General features: G+C 46.5%; 1 protein-coding gene across 8 annotated transcripts in view; it reads left to right on the top strand.

Annotated features, from left to right (window-relative positions):
• The window catches only part of LOC140211920 (small conductance calcium-activated potassium channel protein 3-like), a 139720-nt gene that overhangs the window by 45090 nt on the left and 76237 nt on the right, over positions 1-18393 (top strand). For 7 of the 8 annotated variants that reach the window (XM_072282187.1, XM_072282177.1, XM_072282198.1 and 4 more), the window contains 2 exons: positions 5689-6107; positions 9731-9772. In XM_072282187.1, the coding sequence (XP_072138288.1) occupies positions 5689-6107; positions 9731-9772 (461 nt within the window). The remainder of the gene's footprint in view (positions 1-5688; positions 6108-9730; positions 9773-18393) is intronic. The other variant, XM_072282150.1, reaches the window with a different exon arrangement.

Raw genomic sequence — 18393 nt, 5'->3', positions numbered from 1 at the left:
GGCCGCAGACTCTGGCCTGTCTGGTTCACACAGACTTCCAGCTTGGAGATCTTGTGCCACATCTCATATCTTTCTGAAACCGTGACTGCAATTCCTTGAGGACCTGACGTCAGCTCCTAATGCCAACATCCTTACCACGTCAGGATCTCTGCCTCTTAAGCATTAAAAGCCTTAAAATTACATTCCCAGCAACATTCAGTTCTGGATTTTGGAAATCTACTTATCTGTATCCCAGCAACCAACACCCCCTCCAGTAGCTGCAGTTTAGAGAGTGGTTAGAGGCACAGGTTTAAGGTGAGAAGGTGTCCTGAGGGGTAGGATTGTCACACTTCAGGGTGGTGGGTCTGTGGATTGAGCTGCCCGAGGTAGAGGGCAGCAAAGCAGTGAGCATAACGCCTTACAGCACCCGTAATCGGGTTCAATTCCCATTGCTGTCCTATAAGGAGTTTGTGAGTTCTCCCTGTAACCGTGTGGGTTTCCTCCGGGTGCTCTGGTTTCCTCCCAATTTCCAAGGACACCGCTTTCCTCCCACTGCTGTCCTATAAGGAGTTTGTACGTTCTCCCTGTAACCATGTGGGTTTCCTCCGGGTGCTCTGGTTTCCTCCCAATTTCCAAGGACACCGCTTTCCTCCCACTGCTGTCCTATAAGGAGTTTGTACGTTCTCCCTGTAACCGTGTGGGTTTCCTCCGGGTGCTCTGGTTTCCTCCCAATTTCCAAGGACATCGCTTTCCTCCCACTGCTGTCCTATAAGGAGTTTGTACGTGCTCCCTGTAACAGTCCTCCCACACTCCAAAGATGTGGGGTTCCCTCCTCGCCAATAGTGTAGCACGTGGGTACAGCTGCCCTGCACGTCCTGCATTGCAGGTTCGATACCAGCCTCTGGCGTTGTCAGGAATTGGACTGGGATTGGTTTATTATTGTCGCATGTGTGAGATACAGTGAAAAACTTGTCTTGCATTTTGTTCATACGGATCAGATCATTACACAGTGCATTGAGCTAGAATAAGGTAGACCAATAGCAATGCAAAATGAAGAGTAACAGCTACATAAAAAGATATAGTGTAGGTAAACAGTAAGGTGCAAGATCATAGTGAGGTAGATTGTGAGGCCAAGAGTCTGATAACACTGGGGCAGAAGCTGTCTTTGAGCGTGCTGGGATGTGCCTTCGAGCTTTTGTATCTTCTGCCTGATGGGAGAGCGGAGAAGAGAGATTGTCTGGAATGGGAGGGGTCTTTGATTCTGTTATCTGCCTTACTGAGGCAGTGAGAAGTGTAGACAGAGTCCACGGAGAGGAGGCTGGTTTCCGTGTGTCGACAAATCTCTGTAGTTTCATCAGGTCATGGGCTGAGGAGTTGCCATACCAAGCCATAATTTAGTACCCAGACAGAATGTTTCCAATGTTGCACTGATAAAAAATAATTGGTAAGAGTTGACAGGGAGTGAGACGATAATGAACTGATTACAATTTGATTCACCACAGAAAGCATCCTATCCAGATGCATCACAGCTTGGTACAGTTACTGCTCTGTCACTAGTTACAAGAAACTGTGGGGAGCTGTGGACCAGCCTCCCTTCCATGGACCCCGTCCATACTTCTCACTGCCTCGGTAAAGCAGGGCCAGCACAATGGAAGACCCCAGCCATTCTCTCTTCCCTGTTTCTTGTTTCAGCATCTGCTGGTTTCATTTTGATTTCACATGGAACATCCTGGAGGGGAGAAGGGAAGGAAGGTGGCTAGGAGGAGTCGGGTGAAGCCAGTTGGGTGGTTAAGGTCAGGGGCTGGAGAAGAAGGAATGTGGTAGGAGAGGAGAGAAGACAATGGGAGAAAGGGAAGGATGAGGGACACCAGGGAGGAGGAGTTAAGCAGGTGAGGAGAAGAGGTAAGGGGCCAGAGTGGGGAATGAAAAAATAGGGAAGGGGAAAGGGATTTTTTTTAGTCATAGTCATACTTTATTGATCCCGGGGGAAATTGGTTTTCATTACAGTTGCACCATAATCATAAATAGTTAAATAGTAATATGTAAATTACGCCAGGAAATAAGTCCAGGACCAGCCTATTGGCTCAGAGTGTCTGACTCTCCAAGGGAGGAGTTGTAAAATTTGATGGCTACAGGCAGGAATGACTTCCTATGACGCTCAGTGTTGTATCTCGGTGGAATGAGTCTCTGGCTGAATGTACTCCTGTGCCCACCCAGTACATCATGTAGTGGATGGGAGACATTGTCCAAGATGGCATGCAACTTGGACAGCATCCTCTTTTCAGACACCACCGTGAGAGAGTCCAGTTCCATCCCCACAACATCACTGGCCTCACGAATGAGTTTGTTGATTCTGTTGGTGTCTGAAACAAGAAGTTGATGCTCATGCCAGAAGGTTGGAGGCTATCCATGAGCTGTTGCTCCTCCACCCTGAGGGTGGCCTCATCATGGCAAAAGAGAAGTTGGAATGGGGATAGGAATTAAAATAGTTGGGCGCTGGGAAATTCTGCTTTTTGCGGATGGAGAGGAGGAGCCCATAACTCCCCCCATCCCTGTGCATATCCACGAATCTTTAAGTGTCCCTAATGTATCAGCATCCATTACCATGCCTGGCAGTATGTTCCACACACCCACCATTCTCTGTATATAATAAAAACTACCTCCAACATCTCCCCTAAACTTTGCTCTACACACCTAAAACAGACGTCCTCTGGTATCAGCCATTGCCGTCTTAGGATAAAGGTATGGGCTGTTACCTCAGCCTTTGTCTCTATGATCTTATACACCTCTATGAAGTCCCTCATCGCCTGTTGCTCCAAAAAGAAAACCCTAGCTCATTCAGAACTTTCCTAATAAGATATGCTCTCTAATCCAGGCAGAATTCTATGGTAAATATCCTCTGCACTGTTTTTAAACCTTCTACATCCTTCCTATAATGAGGCAACCAGAAATGAGCAATATGCCTGTCTAACAAATCCCTTTCTTTTTCAATCTTTTTATTAGTTTCATAATAATAAACATAGCATAATATTGATACAAAGTTATTGGGAATACATCGTTGTAATTGCTTGTCTAACAAATCCCATCTCCTCACCCATGGTCTGTCTCCCTCTAATCTGGTTTAATATCTCCAGCATATGTCATGAAATTTATTGTTTTGTGGCAGCAGTACATCGCAATACATAATAAGAATGATAAATTACAATAAGAAATATATATTTATATAAATAAGTTAAGTAAGTAACGCATAAAAGACAGCAAAAATAGTGAGGTAGTGTTCATGGGTTCAATGTCCATTCAGAAATCTGATGGCGGAGGGGAAGAAGCTGTTCCTGAATTGCTGAGTGTAGTGTGTGTCGTCAGGCTCCTGTGCCTCCTCCCTGATGGTAGCAATGGGAAGTGGGCCTGTCCCGGGTGAGGGACTACCATTTGAGGCATTGCCCTTCGAAAGTGTTCTGGGTGCTGGGGAGGCTGGTGCCCCATGATGGAGCTTTGCAACTTTCTACAGCTGATTCCCTGTGCAGTGGGCCCTCCATGCCAGTCAGCATTGCCGCCAGTCAGAATGCTCTCTGTGGTACATCGGTAGAAAATTGGGTGTGATTTTGGTGACATACCAATTCTCGTCAAACTCCTTGCCTCTTCAAGTATCTGTACATAAACCTCTGAAATGTCACTATCATCTCCGTTTCCACCACCTCCCCTGGCACGTTACAGGCACCCAGCACACTCTCCATCTAAAAAAAACTTGTCATGTAAGTCTCTTTTAAACTTTCTCCCTCTCACCTTTAACCTATGCCCTCTAGGTTTGGCACCCTGGGGAAAAGATGCTGTCACCCCTATGTAGGCCTCGGATAATTTTATAAAGTTCTAACAGACTGCTCCTCAGCTTCTGATTCTTCAAGTTTGTCCAAACTCTCCTCAGAGTTTGTGCTCTCTAATCCAGGCAGCGTCCTGGTGAACCTCTCTTGCTGCCTTTCCAAACCCTCCACATCCTTCCTCCGATGGGATGACTAGAATTGAATGCAATACTCTAGATGCAGCAGCCTAACACCGAGGTTAAAAACAATACTGGTTGTCTACTCTTATCTATGCCTCTCATAATCTTGTAAACCTCGATCGGATCTCCGCTCAGCCGCCGGTGCTCCAGAGAAAACAAACCCAAGTTTATCAAACCTCTCCTCGTAGATCACACAGCCCCTAGTCCAGGCAGCGTCCCAGTGAGCCTCTTCGATGCTCATTGCAACGTCTCCGCATCCTTCCCGTACGGGGGTGACTAGAACTGTGTGAAGTCTCCAAGCTCAGCTCAATTAATGTATTACTCCTCGCAATGGGATCTCCGTCCCAAATCTGGGACCCCGTAACTAAGAAAGGATGTGCTGGCATTTCGAGAGGGTCCAGAGGAGGTTTACGAGGATGATTCCGGGAGTGAAAGGGTTAACCAACAAGAAGCATCTGGTGGTTCAGTGCCTGTAATTGCTGTAGTATCCAATTCATCTTCAAGGAGCGGTGCCTGAGGAAGGCGGTGTCTATCATTAGGGATCCCCACCACCCAGGACATGCCCTCTTCTCACTGTTACCATTGGGAAGGAGGTACAGAAGCCAGAAGGCTCACACCCGATGATTTAGGAACAGCTCCTTCCCCTCTGCCATCTGATTTCTGAATGGACAATGAACCCATCAACACCTCATTACATTCTTACTTCTGTAATTTTGTTCTATTTTTTTAACTTAACTATTTAATAGATATATATAGGCATCCGTTAGTCTCGTGAGACCATGGATTTGCGCCTTGGAAGGTTTCCAGGGTGCAGGGCAAAGTTGTATGGAAGACTGGCAGTTGCCCATGCTGCAAGTCTCCCCTCTCCACGCCACCGATGTTGTCCAAGGGAAGAGCATTAGGACCCATACAGCTTGGCAACAGTGTCGTCGCAGAGCAATGTGTGGTTAAGTGCCTTGCTCAAGGACACAACACACTACCTCAGCCAAGGCTCGAACTAGTGACCTTCAAATCACTAGATGAATGCCTTAACCACTTGGCCACGCGCCAACACACCTAATAACATATATATTAATAGGCATATATACTTAATGTAACTCTGTTCTTTCACTATATTTATTTATCATGTGTTTCATTGTACTGCTAAAGTAAAGTTTACAAATATCCTCAGAAATGCTGGTGATATTAAACCTGATTCTGATTCTGGAGTTTAGAATACCTGTTGGGGGAGGAATCCCATTGAAACGTAGTGAATTTTGGAAGTTCTGCATAGAGTGGACACGGAGAGGACGTTGGGGAGAATCGGACCCGGGGCACAGCCTCAGAATAGAAGAACACAGATAGGGTGGAATTTCTTTAGCCAGAGTGAGGTGATCTTTGTGGATTTTTTTCCCCCACAAATGGCTTTGGAGGCCAAATTACTGGGTACTGGGTATTACAGGGAGTTGATTAGTAAGAGCGTCAAAGGGAGAAGGCAGGAGAATGGGGTTGAGAGGAAACCTAAATCAGCCATGATTCGATGGGCTGAATAGCCTAAAATTCAGCCCCTCTGTCTTACGGTCTTGTAATCAATGCCCCAATCGATGAAGACAAGCGTGCCATGCACCTTCTTTTCCGCCCTGTCCGCTTTCAGACGCGATAATCATGTACCTGAGGGTCCTTCTGTCCGCCATTCACGGTGTCGTTCTGTGACCGTGTCTCCTCTCTTTCAGCTCTTCATGATAGACAATGGAGCTGACGACTGGAGGATCGCCATGACGTACGAGCGGATTTTCCTCATCAGCCTGGAGATGGTGGTGTGTGCCATCCATCCGGTGCCCGGCCGCTACATGTTCCATTGGAAGGCGCGCCTGGCCTTCAGCTATACCATGTCAGAGACCTGGGCCGACGTGGACATCATCCTCTCCATCCCCATGTTCCTCCGCCTCTACCTCATTGCCCGGGTTATGCTCCTGCACAGCAAGCTCTTCACGGACGCGTCCTCGCGCAGCATCGGTGCCCTCAACAAGATCAACTTCAACACCCGCTTCGTCATGAAGACCCTCATGACCATCTGCCCCGGCACCGTGCTGCTGGTGTTCAGCATCTCGCTGTGGATCATTGCGGCCTGGACCGTGCGTGTCTGCGAGAGGTGAGGAATCCCCTTGTCTGGGGAGGGGGGAGGGCGCGCTGTTGGTGGAACGGGGGGGGGGGAGTGCGGAATCGGATCCTGCTGCCACTTAAAGTGGCGGGGAAGAGTAGCTGAAGCGGCCTAACCCAAAACAGCTAAGTGAGGGGATTGACGCTGCGTGGCGTGTTTTTAAATAACCAGTTTCAAGTTAAAAAAAAGTACATTTGATCATTACGAAACCAGCAAATATGAATGACAAAGCGATCAAAAATAGCAATAAAGACTAACAAAACTAGTGTAGCGACAGCAAAATCGGTAGTCAACAAAAAATCCATTCCCTACTCAGTTTCTTCCGAACTAAAGTAACAGTCAGCATGAATACGTGACTACAATCATTTACTTCTACCACGCCCAAACCCACGGGACAAACTACCGTAACCCTTAACAAAAACGCGCAACACAAAATATAATACAGGCAGACAGAAAATAAATACAGGGCCCTGACAGTAAAGTTGCAGCCCAGTCTGTGGCACGCATGGACACATCTCCAGCAAGCGTCCCATTTCATTCTCCACATTTCAGCAACCCCTATGCAGTTTCAAACTCCTGGGAGTGCACATTTCGCACAACCTCTCATGACCCCAGAACACATCTTCCACAGTCAAAAAAAGCACACTAACACCTCTACTGTCTGAGGAGACCGAAGAGAGCTGGTCTATCTGCATCAATGCTCAGTCTGCGCGGTGGAGACCATCCTAACATTCTGCATCACTGCGCTACGGAAACTGCCCAATGCGTCACTGGCACCAGCCTACCCGGAATTCAAAAAGGATGAGAGGAGATCTCGTGGAAACATATAAAATTATGAAAGTAAAGGATAAGATAGAAGCAGGAAAGTTGTTTCCACTGATAGGTGAGGCTAGAACCAGGGGACATAACCTCAAGATTCGGGGGACTAGACTTAGGATGGAGATGAGGAAGAACAGCTTTTCCCAGAGGATAGTGAATCTGTGGAATTCTCTGCCCAATGAAGCAGTGGAGGCTACCTCAGTAAATATATTTAAGACAAGGTGGAATAGATTTTTGCATGGTGGGGGAATTGAGGGCAGGTAGGTGGAGATGAGTCCATGGCCAGATCAGCCATGATCTTATTGAATGGCGGAGCAGGCTCGATGTGCCAGATGGCCAACTCCTGCTCCCATTTCTTATGTTCTTATATACCTGCCATCAAGGACATATACAGTACCGTGCATAAGTCTTAGGTAAATGTATGTAGCTAGGGAGGCCTAAGACTTTTGCACAGTTCTGTATTTGTCAACGTAGAGTGGAGATTGAGTTTGCAAATCTGTCAGGAGCAAAGGATGTTGGGAATGGCAAGGGTGGAGCACTGTGGGAAGGGTGTGGGACAGGTGGCAGAGAAGCACCATAAGATATTGGAGCAGAATTAGTAATTTGGTCCATCGAGTCTGTACTGCCATTTCATCATTGCTGATCCATTTTCCCTCAGCCCCAATCTCCTGCCTTCAGACCCTAAATAATTAAGCATCTATTTAATATACCTAACGCCTTGGCCTCCACAGCTGCCTGTGGCAACAAATTCTGCAGATTCACCATTCTCTGGCTAAAGAAATTCCTCCTCATCTCCATTCTAAAAGGACATCCCTCTATTCTGAGTCTGTGTCCTCTGGTTCTAAACTTCCCCACCATAGGAAACATCCTCTCCATGTCCACTCCATCAAGGCCTTTCAACATTGAATGAGATTCCCCCCCCCCCCATTCTCCAGTGAGTACAAACCCACAGCCATCAAACACTCCTCATATGATAAAGCCTTTCAATCCCAGAATCGTTTTCGTGAACCTCCTTTGAACATTCTCCAATGTCATCACATTCCTTCATAGATAAGGGATCCAGAGCTGCTCACAGTACTCCAAACGAGGCCTCACCAGCACCTTATAAAGGCTCAGGGTTGCATCATCGCTTTTATATTCTAATCCTCTCAAAACGAATGCTAACATTTCATTTGCTTTCCTCACTACCGACTCATCCGGCAAGTTAACCATTAGGGAATTTTGCACAAGGGTTCCCTTGGATTTTAAAGTTTTCTCCTCATTTAGAAAATTGTCTGTGCCTTTATTCCTTCTACCAAAGTGCGTGACCACACACTTCCCTGCATTGTATTCCATCTGCCACTTCTTTGCCCATTCTCCCAATCTGTCTAAGTCCTTCTGAAAAGTCTCTTGTTTCCTCAACACTACCTGCCTCTTGACCTATCGTTATATCATCTGCAATTTTGGCACAAAGCCATCAATTTTATTATCCAAATCATTAGTGTACAACGTGAAAAGAAGTGGTCCCAACACCAACCCCTACAGCACACCACTAGTCATTGGCAGTCAACCAGAATATGTCCCTTTATTCCCACACTTTGCCTCCTGCCAGTCAGTCAATCTTCTATCCTGCAATTCCAAGGGCTCTTATCTTGTTAGGCAGCTTCATGTGCGGCACCTTGTGAGAGGCCTTCTGAAAATCCAAGTAAACAACATCCACTGACTCTTCTTTGTCTATCCTGCCTGTTATTTCCTGAAAGAATTCTAACAGATTTATAGAGAAGTACAGCACAGAAACAGGCCTTTCGGCCCATCTAGTCCATGCCAAACCATTTAAACTCCCATCAACCTGCACCTGCACCAGGACCATAGCCCTCCATATCCCTACTACCTCGCCAAACTTCTCTTAATTGTTGAAATTAAGCTTGCATGCACCACTTGTGCTGGCAGCTCATTCCACACTCTCATGACCCTCTGGGTGAAGAAGTTTCCCCTCTTGTTCCCCTTAAACTTTTCACCTTTCAGCCCTTAGCCACAACCTCGGGTTGTAGTCCCACTCAAACTCAAAAAGCCTGCTTACATTTACCCTATCTATACCCCTCATAATTTTGTATTCCTCTATCAACTCTCCTCTCAAGCTTCTACGTTCTAAAGCACACAGTCCTAACCTATTTAATCTTTCCTTTTAACTCAGGTCCTCCAGACCCAGCAACATCTTGGGAAATTTTCTCTGCACTCTTTCAAATGTGTTTACATCTTTCCCATAGGTAGGTGACCAAAATTGCACCCAATATTTCAAATTAAACTTCACCCACATCTTATGCAACTTCAACATCCCATCTCCTGATCTCCATTCTTTGACTTAAGAAGGTGAATGTGACAAAAGCTTTCTTTACAACCCTGTCTACCTGTGACACCATCTTTAATGAAGTATGGGCCTGTATTCCCAGATCCATTGTTGTACCACACTCCCCAGTGCCCTAACATTCACTTTGGTAAGACCTACCCTGGTTGGTCGTACTGAAGTGCAAAACCTTGCATGTGTCAGAGGCTTGTCAGGTAAGGTTTCCCTTTAAGGAAATCATGCTGACTTTGGCCTGTTTTATCATGTGCCCCCATGTCCCTGGAAAGCTTATCCTTAATAGTGGACTCCAACATCTTTACAACCACTGAGGTCAGTCTATAATTTCCCTTCTTCTGTGTCCCTCCTTTCTTAAGCAGTAGGATGACATTTGCAATTTTTCAGTCCTCCGGAGCCATTCCGGAATCTAGTGATTCTTGAAGGACTATTAGTAATGCCTCGATACTCTTTTCAGCTACCCGTTTCAGAACATTTGGGTGCAGACCTTCTGGTCCAGGTAACTTATCTACCTTCAGACCTTTCGGCTTCCTAAATTGCATCGATTCCAGAGTAACAATCGTTTTGTTCTCCTTTACACGTGTGTATTGAAGAGTGACAATAAACCGTCTTGTTTCCCATAAACTCCCTTCCCTGTACCTTCACGGACTCTATCACCCAACTACATAGTTAGAGCTGTTTAACCTTCCAGCTTGCACGTGAGAGGTCATGTTTGGGAGGAAACCGGGAAACCCAGGCAGTTACAAAGAGAGAACGTACATACTCTGCTTAGAGAGCAGCGGAGGTTGGGATTGAACCCAAGGTCCCTGGTGTTTTGGGGCATTGGCTCTAACTGCTGCACTGCTGTGCAGCCCTTCAATAGGACTGCACTAGGAGTCCATAATCCAGCAGTGTGCAAAAACAGCATGACCTACAGGGCCAGCGATCACCGTTTGGTGTTCAATTCCCATCACTGTCTGTAAGGAGTTAATACAGTCTTCCAATGACCACATGGGTTTCCTTGCAGTACTTTGGTTTTGCCCCACATTCCAGAGACCTCTGGGTTAGGGTTCTTACATTGTGGGTATACTATGTTGGTGCTACGTTGACTGTCGCCATTCCCAGCACCCTTTGCTTCCGCCAGATTTACAAACTGACAAATACGGTGCCTAAGACTTTTGCACAGTACTGTATTCGTCAATGTGGAGTGGAGAGTGAGTTTGTAAATCTGGCGGGAGCAAAGGATGTTGGGAATGGCGGTGGTCGAGCGCTGGGGAAGGGGTGTGGGACAGGTGGCAGAGAAGGAGTGCCGGGGCGGTTGCAGACCACTCAACCCTGAGACACCAGGCAAGGTCATCTGATTCCAAACAATTGGTTTAATGATCATTGCAATTGGCATATTGATCATTATTGATCTTCCCACTCCCTCTACTCTCCATTCCCATTTTGCCAAGCATGATCAGTCCACAACAGAGACCCATAACAGAACCAGGTTTATCATCACTCACATATGTCATGAAATGTGTGTTTTTTTTACCAGCAGCAGTACAGTGCAATACATTAAAATTACTACAGTGCTTTGATGATTGGTATGAACAATGATTTCACTGTATGTTTTGATGTTTCAATGTACGTGTAATAAATGAAGGTAAGGCAGAATCCATTACAGCTATTTCCCTGATTGCCCATTGCCGCAAATCCAATTAGACCTCCACATTGGAACGCTGGATGTGAAACGTGGTTGGTTGGACAAATTAATATCCCTGGCGGAAATGGTTATTGATCAAATGGGGACTGCAGTTGTTCCACCCACTCGAACATTTCAGTCAGTTTTCTCAGCTTGTAGAGCGGTGCTGATGGCAAAATCCCAGCACGCTGCCTCTCACCTCCGGTGAAGATCCCCTGACTCCCCCCCCCCCCCCCCACTTCACTCTGGACCCCTCTACCTCCAAGAGCGTTCTGTCATTTTAGGCTTCCATGTTGAGACCATCATCCCTCAGCCCTTGCGCTGTTTAAAGTGTCAGAAAATGGCATGCTGTTCCTTGTCAGCACACACACAACGCTAGGGGAGCTCAGCCGTTCGGGGAATAAACTGCCGATGCGTTGGGCCAAGATCCTTTATCAGGACTGGAAAAGAGGGGGGCAGAATGTGGGGGAGGGGAGGAGTCCAACGGCAGGTGATGGGTGAGACCAGGTGGGTGGGTGGGTGGGTGGAGAGGGGGAGCTGGATGATGTGAGAATCTGACAGGTGATAGGTGAGACCAGGTGAGGGTGAAGGTGGAGAAGAGAGGTTGGATGATATGAGAATCTGACAGGTGATAGGTGAGACCAGGTGAGGGTGAAGGTGGGTGGAGAAGTGGGAAGTTGGATGATGTGAGAATCTGACGGGTGATAGGTGACACCAGGTGAGGGTGAAGGTGGAGGGGGTGGAGAAGGGAGGTTGGATGATGTGAGAATCTGACAGGTGATAGGTGAGACCAGGTGAGGGTGAAGGTGGAGGCGGTGGAGAAGGGAGGTTGGATGATGTGAGAATCTGACAGGTGATAGGTGTGATCAGGTGGGGGTGAAGGTGGAGAGGGGGAGGCTGGATGATGTCAGAATCTGACAGGTGACAGGTGAGACCAGATGGGGGTGAAGGTGGAGGGCGGTGCGCTGGATAATGTGAGAATATGGGAGGTGATAGATGGAAGAGATCTGATAGGGGAGGACAGTGGAGTAAGCAAACATGGAACACTACAGCACAGTACAAGCCTTTCGGTCTACGATTTTGTTCCAACCTTTTAGCCTACCCTAAGATCAATCCAACCCTTCTCTCCTCCATTTTTATTTAATCCATCTGCCTATCTAAGAGTCTTGTCAATTCCCCAATGCATGTGCCTTACCACCATTCACAGTGTACGTTCCATGCAGTTACCACGCCTCTGAGTAAAAGAAACCTCTGGCATCCACCTTATACTTTCCTGGAATTATGCCCTCTCACTTCTGCTCTGGGAAAAAGTCTCTGGCTGTCCACTCTATTTATGCTTCTTATCACCTTTAACCTCTATCAAGTCACCCATCATCCACCTTCACTCCAAAGAGAAAAACCCCAGCTCGCTCAACCTTTCCCCTGGGCCAGGAGGTGAGGAAACCGGAGGGAGATGATGGACAGGAGATCAGGGTGGGGAGGACAAAAGGAAGGAAATGTGAGGGCCACCATAATGGGAAAGAAAGAAATAGATGGTGATAAAAGAGAGAGGGGAGTGATTACGTTAAGAGTTATTAGCCTACAATCTCCAAGGGTCGTAAACCAACTTTATTTGTCTTTCCACTCAGTGACCATGTTGTAATAAAGTGGCCATTGAGTGTAGGTTTGTGGTTTTCTGCTGTAGCCCAGCCACTTCAAATTCAGTATGTTGTGTGTTCAGAGATTTTCATGGTCATTTGAGTTACTGTTGTCTTCCTGTTAGCTTGAACTAGTCTGGCCATTCTCCCCTAGCCTCTCTCATTAAAAAGGTGTTTTCACCTTCAGAAATGAGGCTCACTGGATGTTTTTTCGTTGTTCACATCATCCTCTGTAAACTCTGGAGACTGTTGTGCTTGGAAATCTCAAGAGAACAGCAGTTTCTGAGATACTAAAGCCACCCCCTCTGACTCCACGGTCAAAGTCACTTAGATCACTTTTCTTCTCCATTCTGATGTTTGGTCTGAACAACAATCGAACCATGTTGGCATGCTTTTATGCATTGAGTTGCTGCCACATGATTAGTTGATTAGATCTTTGCATTAATGAGCAAGTGGACAGGCGTACCTAACAAAATGGCCACTGAATGTTAGTTGCCATACATTACCCTGAGATTCATTTTCTTGCAGGCATTCACAGTAGATGCAAAGAAACACAGTAGAATCAATGAAAAACTACACACACAGTCTGACAAACAACCAATGTGCAAAAGAAGACAAACTTAAGCAAATACAAAAACGTAAATAGATGGGTAAATAATACGGAGAAAATGAGTTGTAGAGTCCCTGAAAATGAGTCTATAGGTTGTGGAATCAGTTCAGTGATGAGTTGAGTGAAGTTAAGTTTCTTGTAAGTGGTGGGGAGAGCTCTGCCTGCACAGTGAGGGCTTTGCTCAACATGGGATTTTTGCTGACCAGACCAGCAATACCAACTAAGCAACACAGTAGTTTTCTGAGTCCAACATCTTGTAGCATCTCTGATGGAAACAATATAAATAAGTCTCCCTTTCACTCCCTTCAGTAAACAAAAGTGTAATTGTCAAACCACAGATTAATTCACTCCAACAACCTCAGAACCATCCTATCTCTATCATTCTTTCTCCCAATTGCTGTTATGAATCCAGCTATAACAAGGTTTTAAAGTTATTGCCCAGGGCTTATTCTCTGCTTCCTAAGCACTGAATGTAATTTCATTCAATTTGTGCCGGGGATCGAACAGTGCTGAAGGAACAGAGCGAGGTGAATTTGATGTCTTGGGTAACTTGAAGCCATTGGTCAGTGCCAGATATAGATTGTGCTTGATAAATCACGATCACCTTTGCTTAAAGAGGTGCTTGAAAGTTTGTTGAGACAAGGACGCCCCAGGGCAATCTCCAGTGAGCTGTTAATTCCCTTTGAGACACTGGGCATGTAATCCAGAGCAGTACAGAGGAAACAATGCGGAGATGTTGATCTGAGAGTCTGTGCGTCTTCAGACGTGCACGTGAACCCCTGTGATCAATATTTTCAAAATTGGAGATTTGCTTTATTTGTCACATATACATCAAAACATACATTGTTTGCATCAAATCAAATCAGTGATGATGGGGTGCTGGACAGCTCGTAAGCGATGCCATACTTTTGTTGTCAACGTAACTCACTAACTCTCATCTGTATGCCTTTGGAATGTGGGAGAAAATTGGATTACCCAGAGCAAACACACACGTTCATGGGGGAAGAAGTATAAATCCCTTACAGACAGTGTGGGGATTGAACCCTGATCTTACAGCCGGTGCTGTAAAGCGATTGCGCTAATTACTGTGCTATCCCATAAGTTCAAAGTTCAAAATAAATCTATTAGCAAAGTTCATACATGTTGGCATATACTACCTTGTGATCATTTTCTTGCGGGCATTTACAAGGAAAAAAGGAGATACATTATGCAAACTAGACATAAACAGACAAACTTGTAAACATCCAGTGTGTAAAAGAAGACAACATGTACAAATGATAAATAGTACTGAGAACGGTGAGTTGTAAAGAGCCCTTGAAAGTGAGTTTCTAGGTTGTGGAATCGGTTCAGTGTTGGGGTGAGTGAAGTTATCCACACCGGTTCAGGAGCCTGATGGTTGAAGGGTAATAACTGGTGGGGCAGGGCCTAAGGCTCCTGTACCTCCTGCTGAATGGTAGAAGTGAGCAAAGAGCACCACCTGAATGGCGGAGGCCCTTTATGATGAACAAACACGAGAGATTCTGTAGATGCTAGAATTCCAAAGCAAAACACACAGAATGCTGTAAGCGGAACAAGTGCTACACGTGCCCTTACATTTCCTCCCTTACCACCATTCAGGGCCCCAGACAGTCCTTCCAGGTGAGGCGACACTTCACCTGTGAGTCGGCTGGGGTGATATACTGCGTCCGGTGCTCCCGATGTGGCCTTCTAAATATTGGTGAGACCCGACGCAGACTGGGAGATCACTTTGCTGAACACCTACGCTCTGTCCGCCAGAGAAAGCAGGATCTCCCAGTGGCCACACATTTTAATTCCACATCTCATTCCCATTCTGATATGTCTATCCACGGCCTCCTCTACTGTAAAGATGAAGCCACACTCAGGTTGGAGGAACAACACCCTATATTCCGTCTGGGTAGCCTCCAACTTGATGGCATGAACATTGACTTCTCTAACTTCCGTTAATGCCCCACCTCCCCCTCGTACCCCATCCGTTATTTATTTATACACACACATTCTTTCTCTCTCTCTCCTTTTTCTCCCTCTGTCCCTCTCACTATACCCCTTGCCCATCCTCTGGGTTTTTTTTCCCCCCTCCCCCTTTTCCCTCTCCCTGGGCTTCCTGTCCCATGATCCTCTCGTATCCCTTTTGCCAATCACCTGTCCAGCTCTTGGCTCCATCCCTCCCCCTCCTGTCTTCTCCTATCATTTTGGATCTCCCCCTCCCCCTCCCACTTTCAAATCTCTTACTATCTCTTCTTTCAGTTAGTCCTGACGAAGGGTCTCGGCCTGAAACGTCGACTGTACCTCTTCCTAGAGATGCTGCCTGGCCTGCTGCGTTCACCAGCAACTTTGATGTGTGTTGCTTGAATTTCCAGCATCTGCAGAATTCCTCGTGTTTACGAATGCTGCAGGAACTTGGTAGGTCAGGCGGCATCCATGGAAATGAACAGTCACTGTATCAGGCCGAGACCCTCTTCACGACCCTTCCTCGATGATAGATTCTGTTTCCTTGTGCCAGTGCTCCTTGTAAATGTGCTCAATGGTGAGAGGGCTTTGCCTGCGACGGACTGGGCTGTGCCCACCACTTTCTGTAGAATTGTAGTATTTTATTTTTATATCGTAATTTATTAAGTTGGAAAGCATGGGGTGGGAAGAGGCATCTTGGCGACTCTTTCCATTTGACCCTCAACCAGCAGGGAGCAGTCGTTTATCCGCTGGTTCAATTTACTTTTACATTGTTGTCACAATATTAAGAGCACTGACAAACGCTGAGGTTGGGTCGGGGTTCCTGTCTTGTAGAATTGGGTCAATCATCCAGCTGTGGAGAAACGGAGGGATCTTGGGGTCCACATCCACAGATCCCTCAGAGTTGCCATGCAAGTTGATAGGGTGGTTAAGAAGGAGAATGGTGCTTTGGCCTTCATTAGTCAGGGGATTGAGTTCAAGTGCCCTGAGGTGGTGTAAAACTCTGGTTAGACCACTCCTGGGTTATCGTAAATGCAAGACATTCCGCAGATGCTGGAAATCCAGGACAACACATGCAAAATGCTGGAGGAACTCAGCAGTCAGAAATGAATAAAGAGTTGGCATTTCAGGAGATGGAAAGGACATTGTGCTCAGCTCTGGTCGCCTCATTATAGGAAGGATGTGGAAGTTTTAGAGAGGCTGCAGAGGAGATCTACCAGGAAGCTGCCTGGATAAGAGAGCATGTCTTATGAGGATAGGTTGAGCAAGCTGGGAGTAAAGGAGGATGAGAGGTGACTTGATAGAGGTGAACATAGTCATAGTCATACTTTATTGATCCCGGGGGAAATTGGTTACAGTTGCACCATAAATAATAAATAGTAATAGAACCATAAATAGTTAAATAGTAATATGTAGATTATGCTAGTAAATTATGAAATAGGTCCAGGACCAGCCTATCAACTCAGGGTGTCTGACCCTCCGAGGGAGGAGTTGTAAAGTTGTAAAGAACAAAGATTATAAGCAGGCATAGATAGAGTGGACAGCCTCTTTCCTAGGGAGGCAATGGTTAATACCAGAGGACTTCCTTTTAAGGCGAGTAGAATCAAGTTTTGAGGAGATCTCAGAGGTTTTCTTTTGCGCAGAGAGTGATAGGTAATCTGTTCTTTTAGAGTCTCTTTTTAAATCCTTTAGGTGCCTGGAATGCACAGGTTACCAAGGCTGATACATTAGGAAAATTGAAGAGCCTCTTAGATAGTCACATGGATGTAAGAAACGTGGAGGTTATGGGCTGTGTAGGAGGGAAGGGTTAGATGGATTATACAATAGCTTTAAAGGTTGGCACAACATTGTAGGCCGAAGGGCCTGAACTATGCTGTTGTGTTCTATGGCCTATGAACATATTTGTGGTTGGTACAAGTATTTGGTATCAGACTATGATGGCTTTGGTGGCGGTTAGGAAGGTATTCGTGGTTTACAGGCGTATAGTATTGTTGGGGCAGTGGGGGAGGGGTCACCCCAAGAGCCCAGGGTGGGGAAGCCGGCCATGGGACAGGCTTGATGGTCACTCTGGGTGGGTGAGGAGCAGCTGTCTGCCTTTGGAAAGTAATCGGAATGAAGAGCAAAAGTTATCATGGGTGATGCCAAGGGGAAAGTTAGAATATTGGGTCTGTTGGATTCCTTGGCCAGTCTGTGGTGAAATTCTTCATGAAGGATCTCAGCCCAAAGGTATCAGCCGCTTATCCCCCTCCACTGAGGCTGCCTGACCTGCCCAGTTCCTCCAGCGTTCTTTGTGTGTTGTTCCACGTTCCCAGCCTCCTTGTGGCCCGGGGCTGTGAAGGAACTGGAGTTGTTGATGAGGATAGGAGATGTCGAGAGGGCTGTGGGCCAAATGCAGGCCAATGGGACGAGCATGCTGGGTAACAAAGGATGAGTTGGGCTGAAGGGTCTGTTTCTTTACTCTATGACACTCTCACTCGCTACCTCAGGACATCGTAGAATCCTTCCAACTAAGGGTAAAGAACCACCGTTTTTCCAGGATACCGGGGAGAAGCTCAGTTGCCTTTCTACAAAATTATGCCAATATCGTAGATCCTGCTCAAGGCCGGGGGTAAGGGTGGGTGCCCAAAGCAACAGAACCCTGGATTGATTTCTGAAAGATTAGCTTTATTAATCACATATACATTGAAACGTACAGTGAAATGTGTCATTTGCTTCAACAACCAAAATGAATCAAGAGCATGTGGGGGGCAGTCTGCAAGAGTCACCATGCTTCCAGCGCCAGCATAGTGTGCCCACAGCTCACCGGCTCTTTGGAATGTGGAAGGAAAATTGAGTACCTGGAGAAACCCATGTGGGCAACTGGAGAAGGTGCAAATTTCTTGCAGGGAGCAGTGAGAATTGAACTCAGGTTGGTAACCGGTGGCTTTGTAAAGCACTGTGCAAACCCCTATGCTACCGTGCTGCCTATGTACGATCTCGGATAATGGGCTCGAGTCCCAGTCCTATTACTAACACAGCGGGTAGAGGCACTATTCCGCAACACCAGAGACCCCAGGTTCAATCCCGACCTCTGGGGTTCTCTCTATGAAGTCTGCATGTTCTCTCCCTGGGACTGCATGGGATTGGGATTCCTCTGGGCGCTATGGTTTCCTCCCATGTCCTGACCACATGTGTGCTCCTAGTGTGTAGATGGGTGGATGAATCTGGCAGGGAGAGGAATTGATAAGAATGGGAGGATT

This window comes from Mobula birostris, chromosome 2 (assembly GCF_030028105.1).
Source record: "Mobula birostris isolate sMobBir1 chromosome 2, sMobBir1.hap1, whole genome shotgun sequence".
NCBI classification, from domain to species: domain Eukaryota; kingdom Metazoa; phylum Chordata; class Chondrichthyes; order Myliobatiformes; family Myliobatidae; genus Mobula; species Mobula birostris.
The sequence above is the reverse complement of the archived record's forward strand: the minus strand, read 5'-3'. Positions and strand labels throughout refer to the sequence as shown.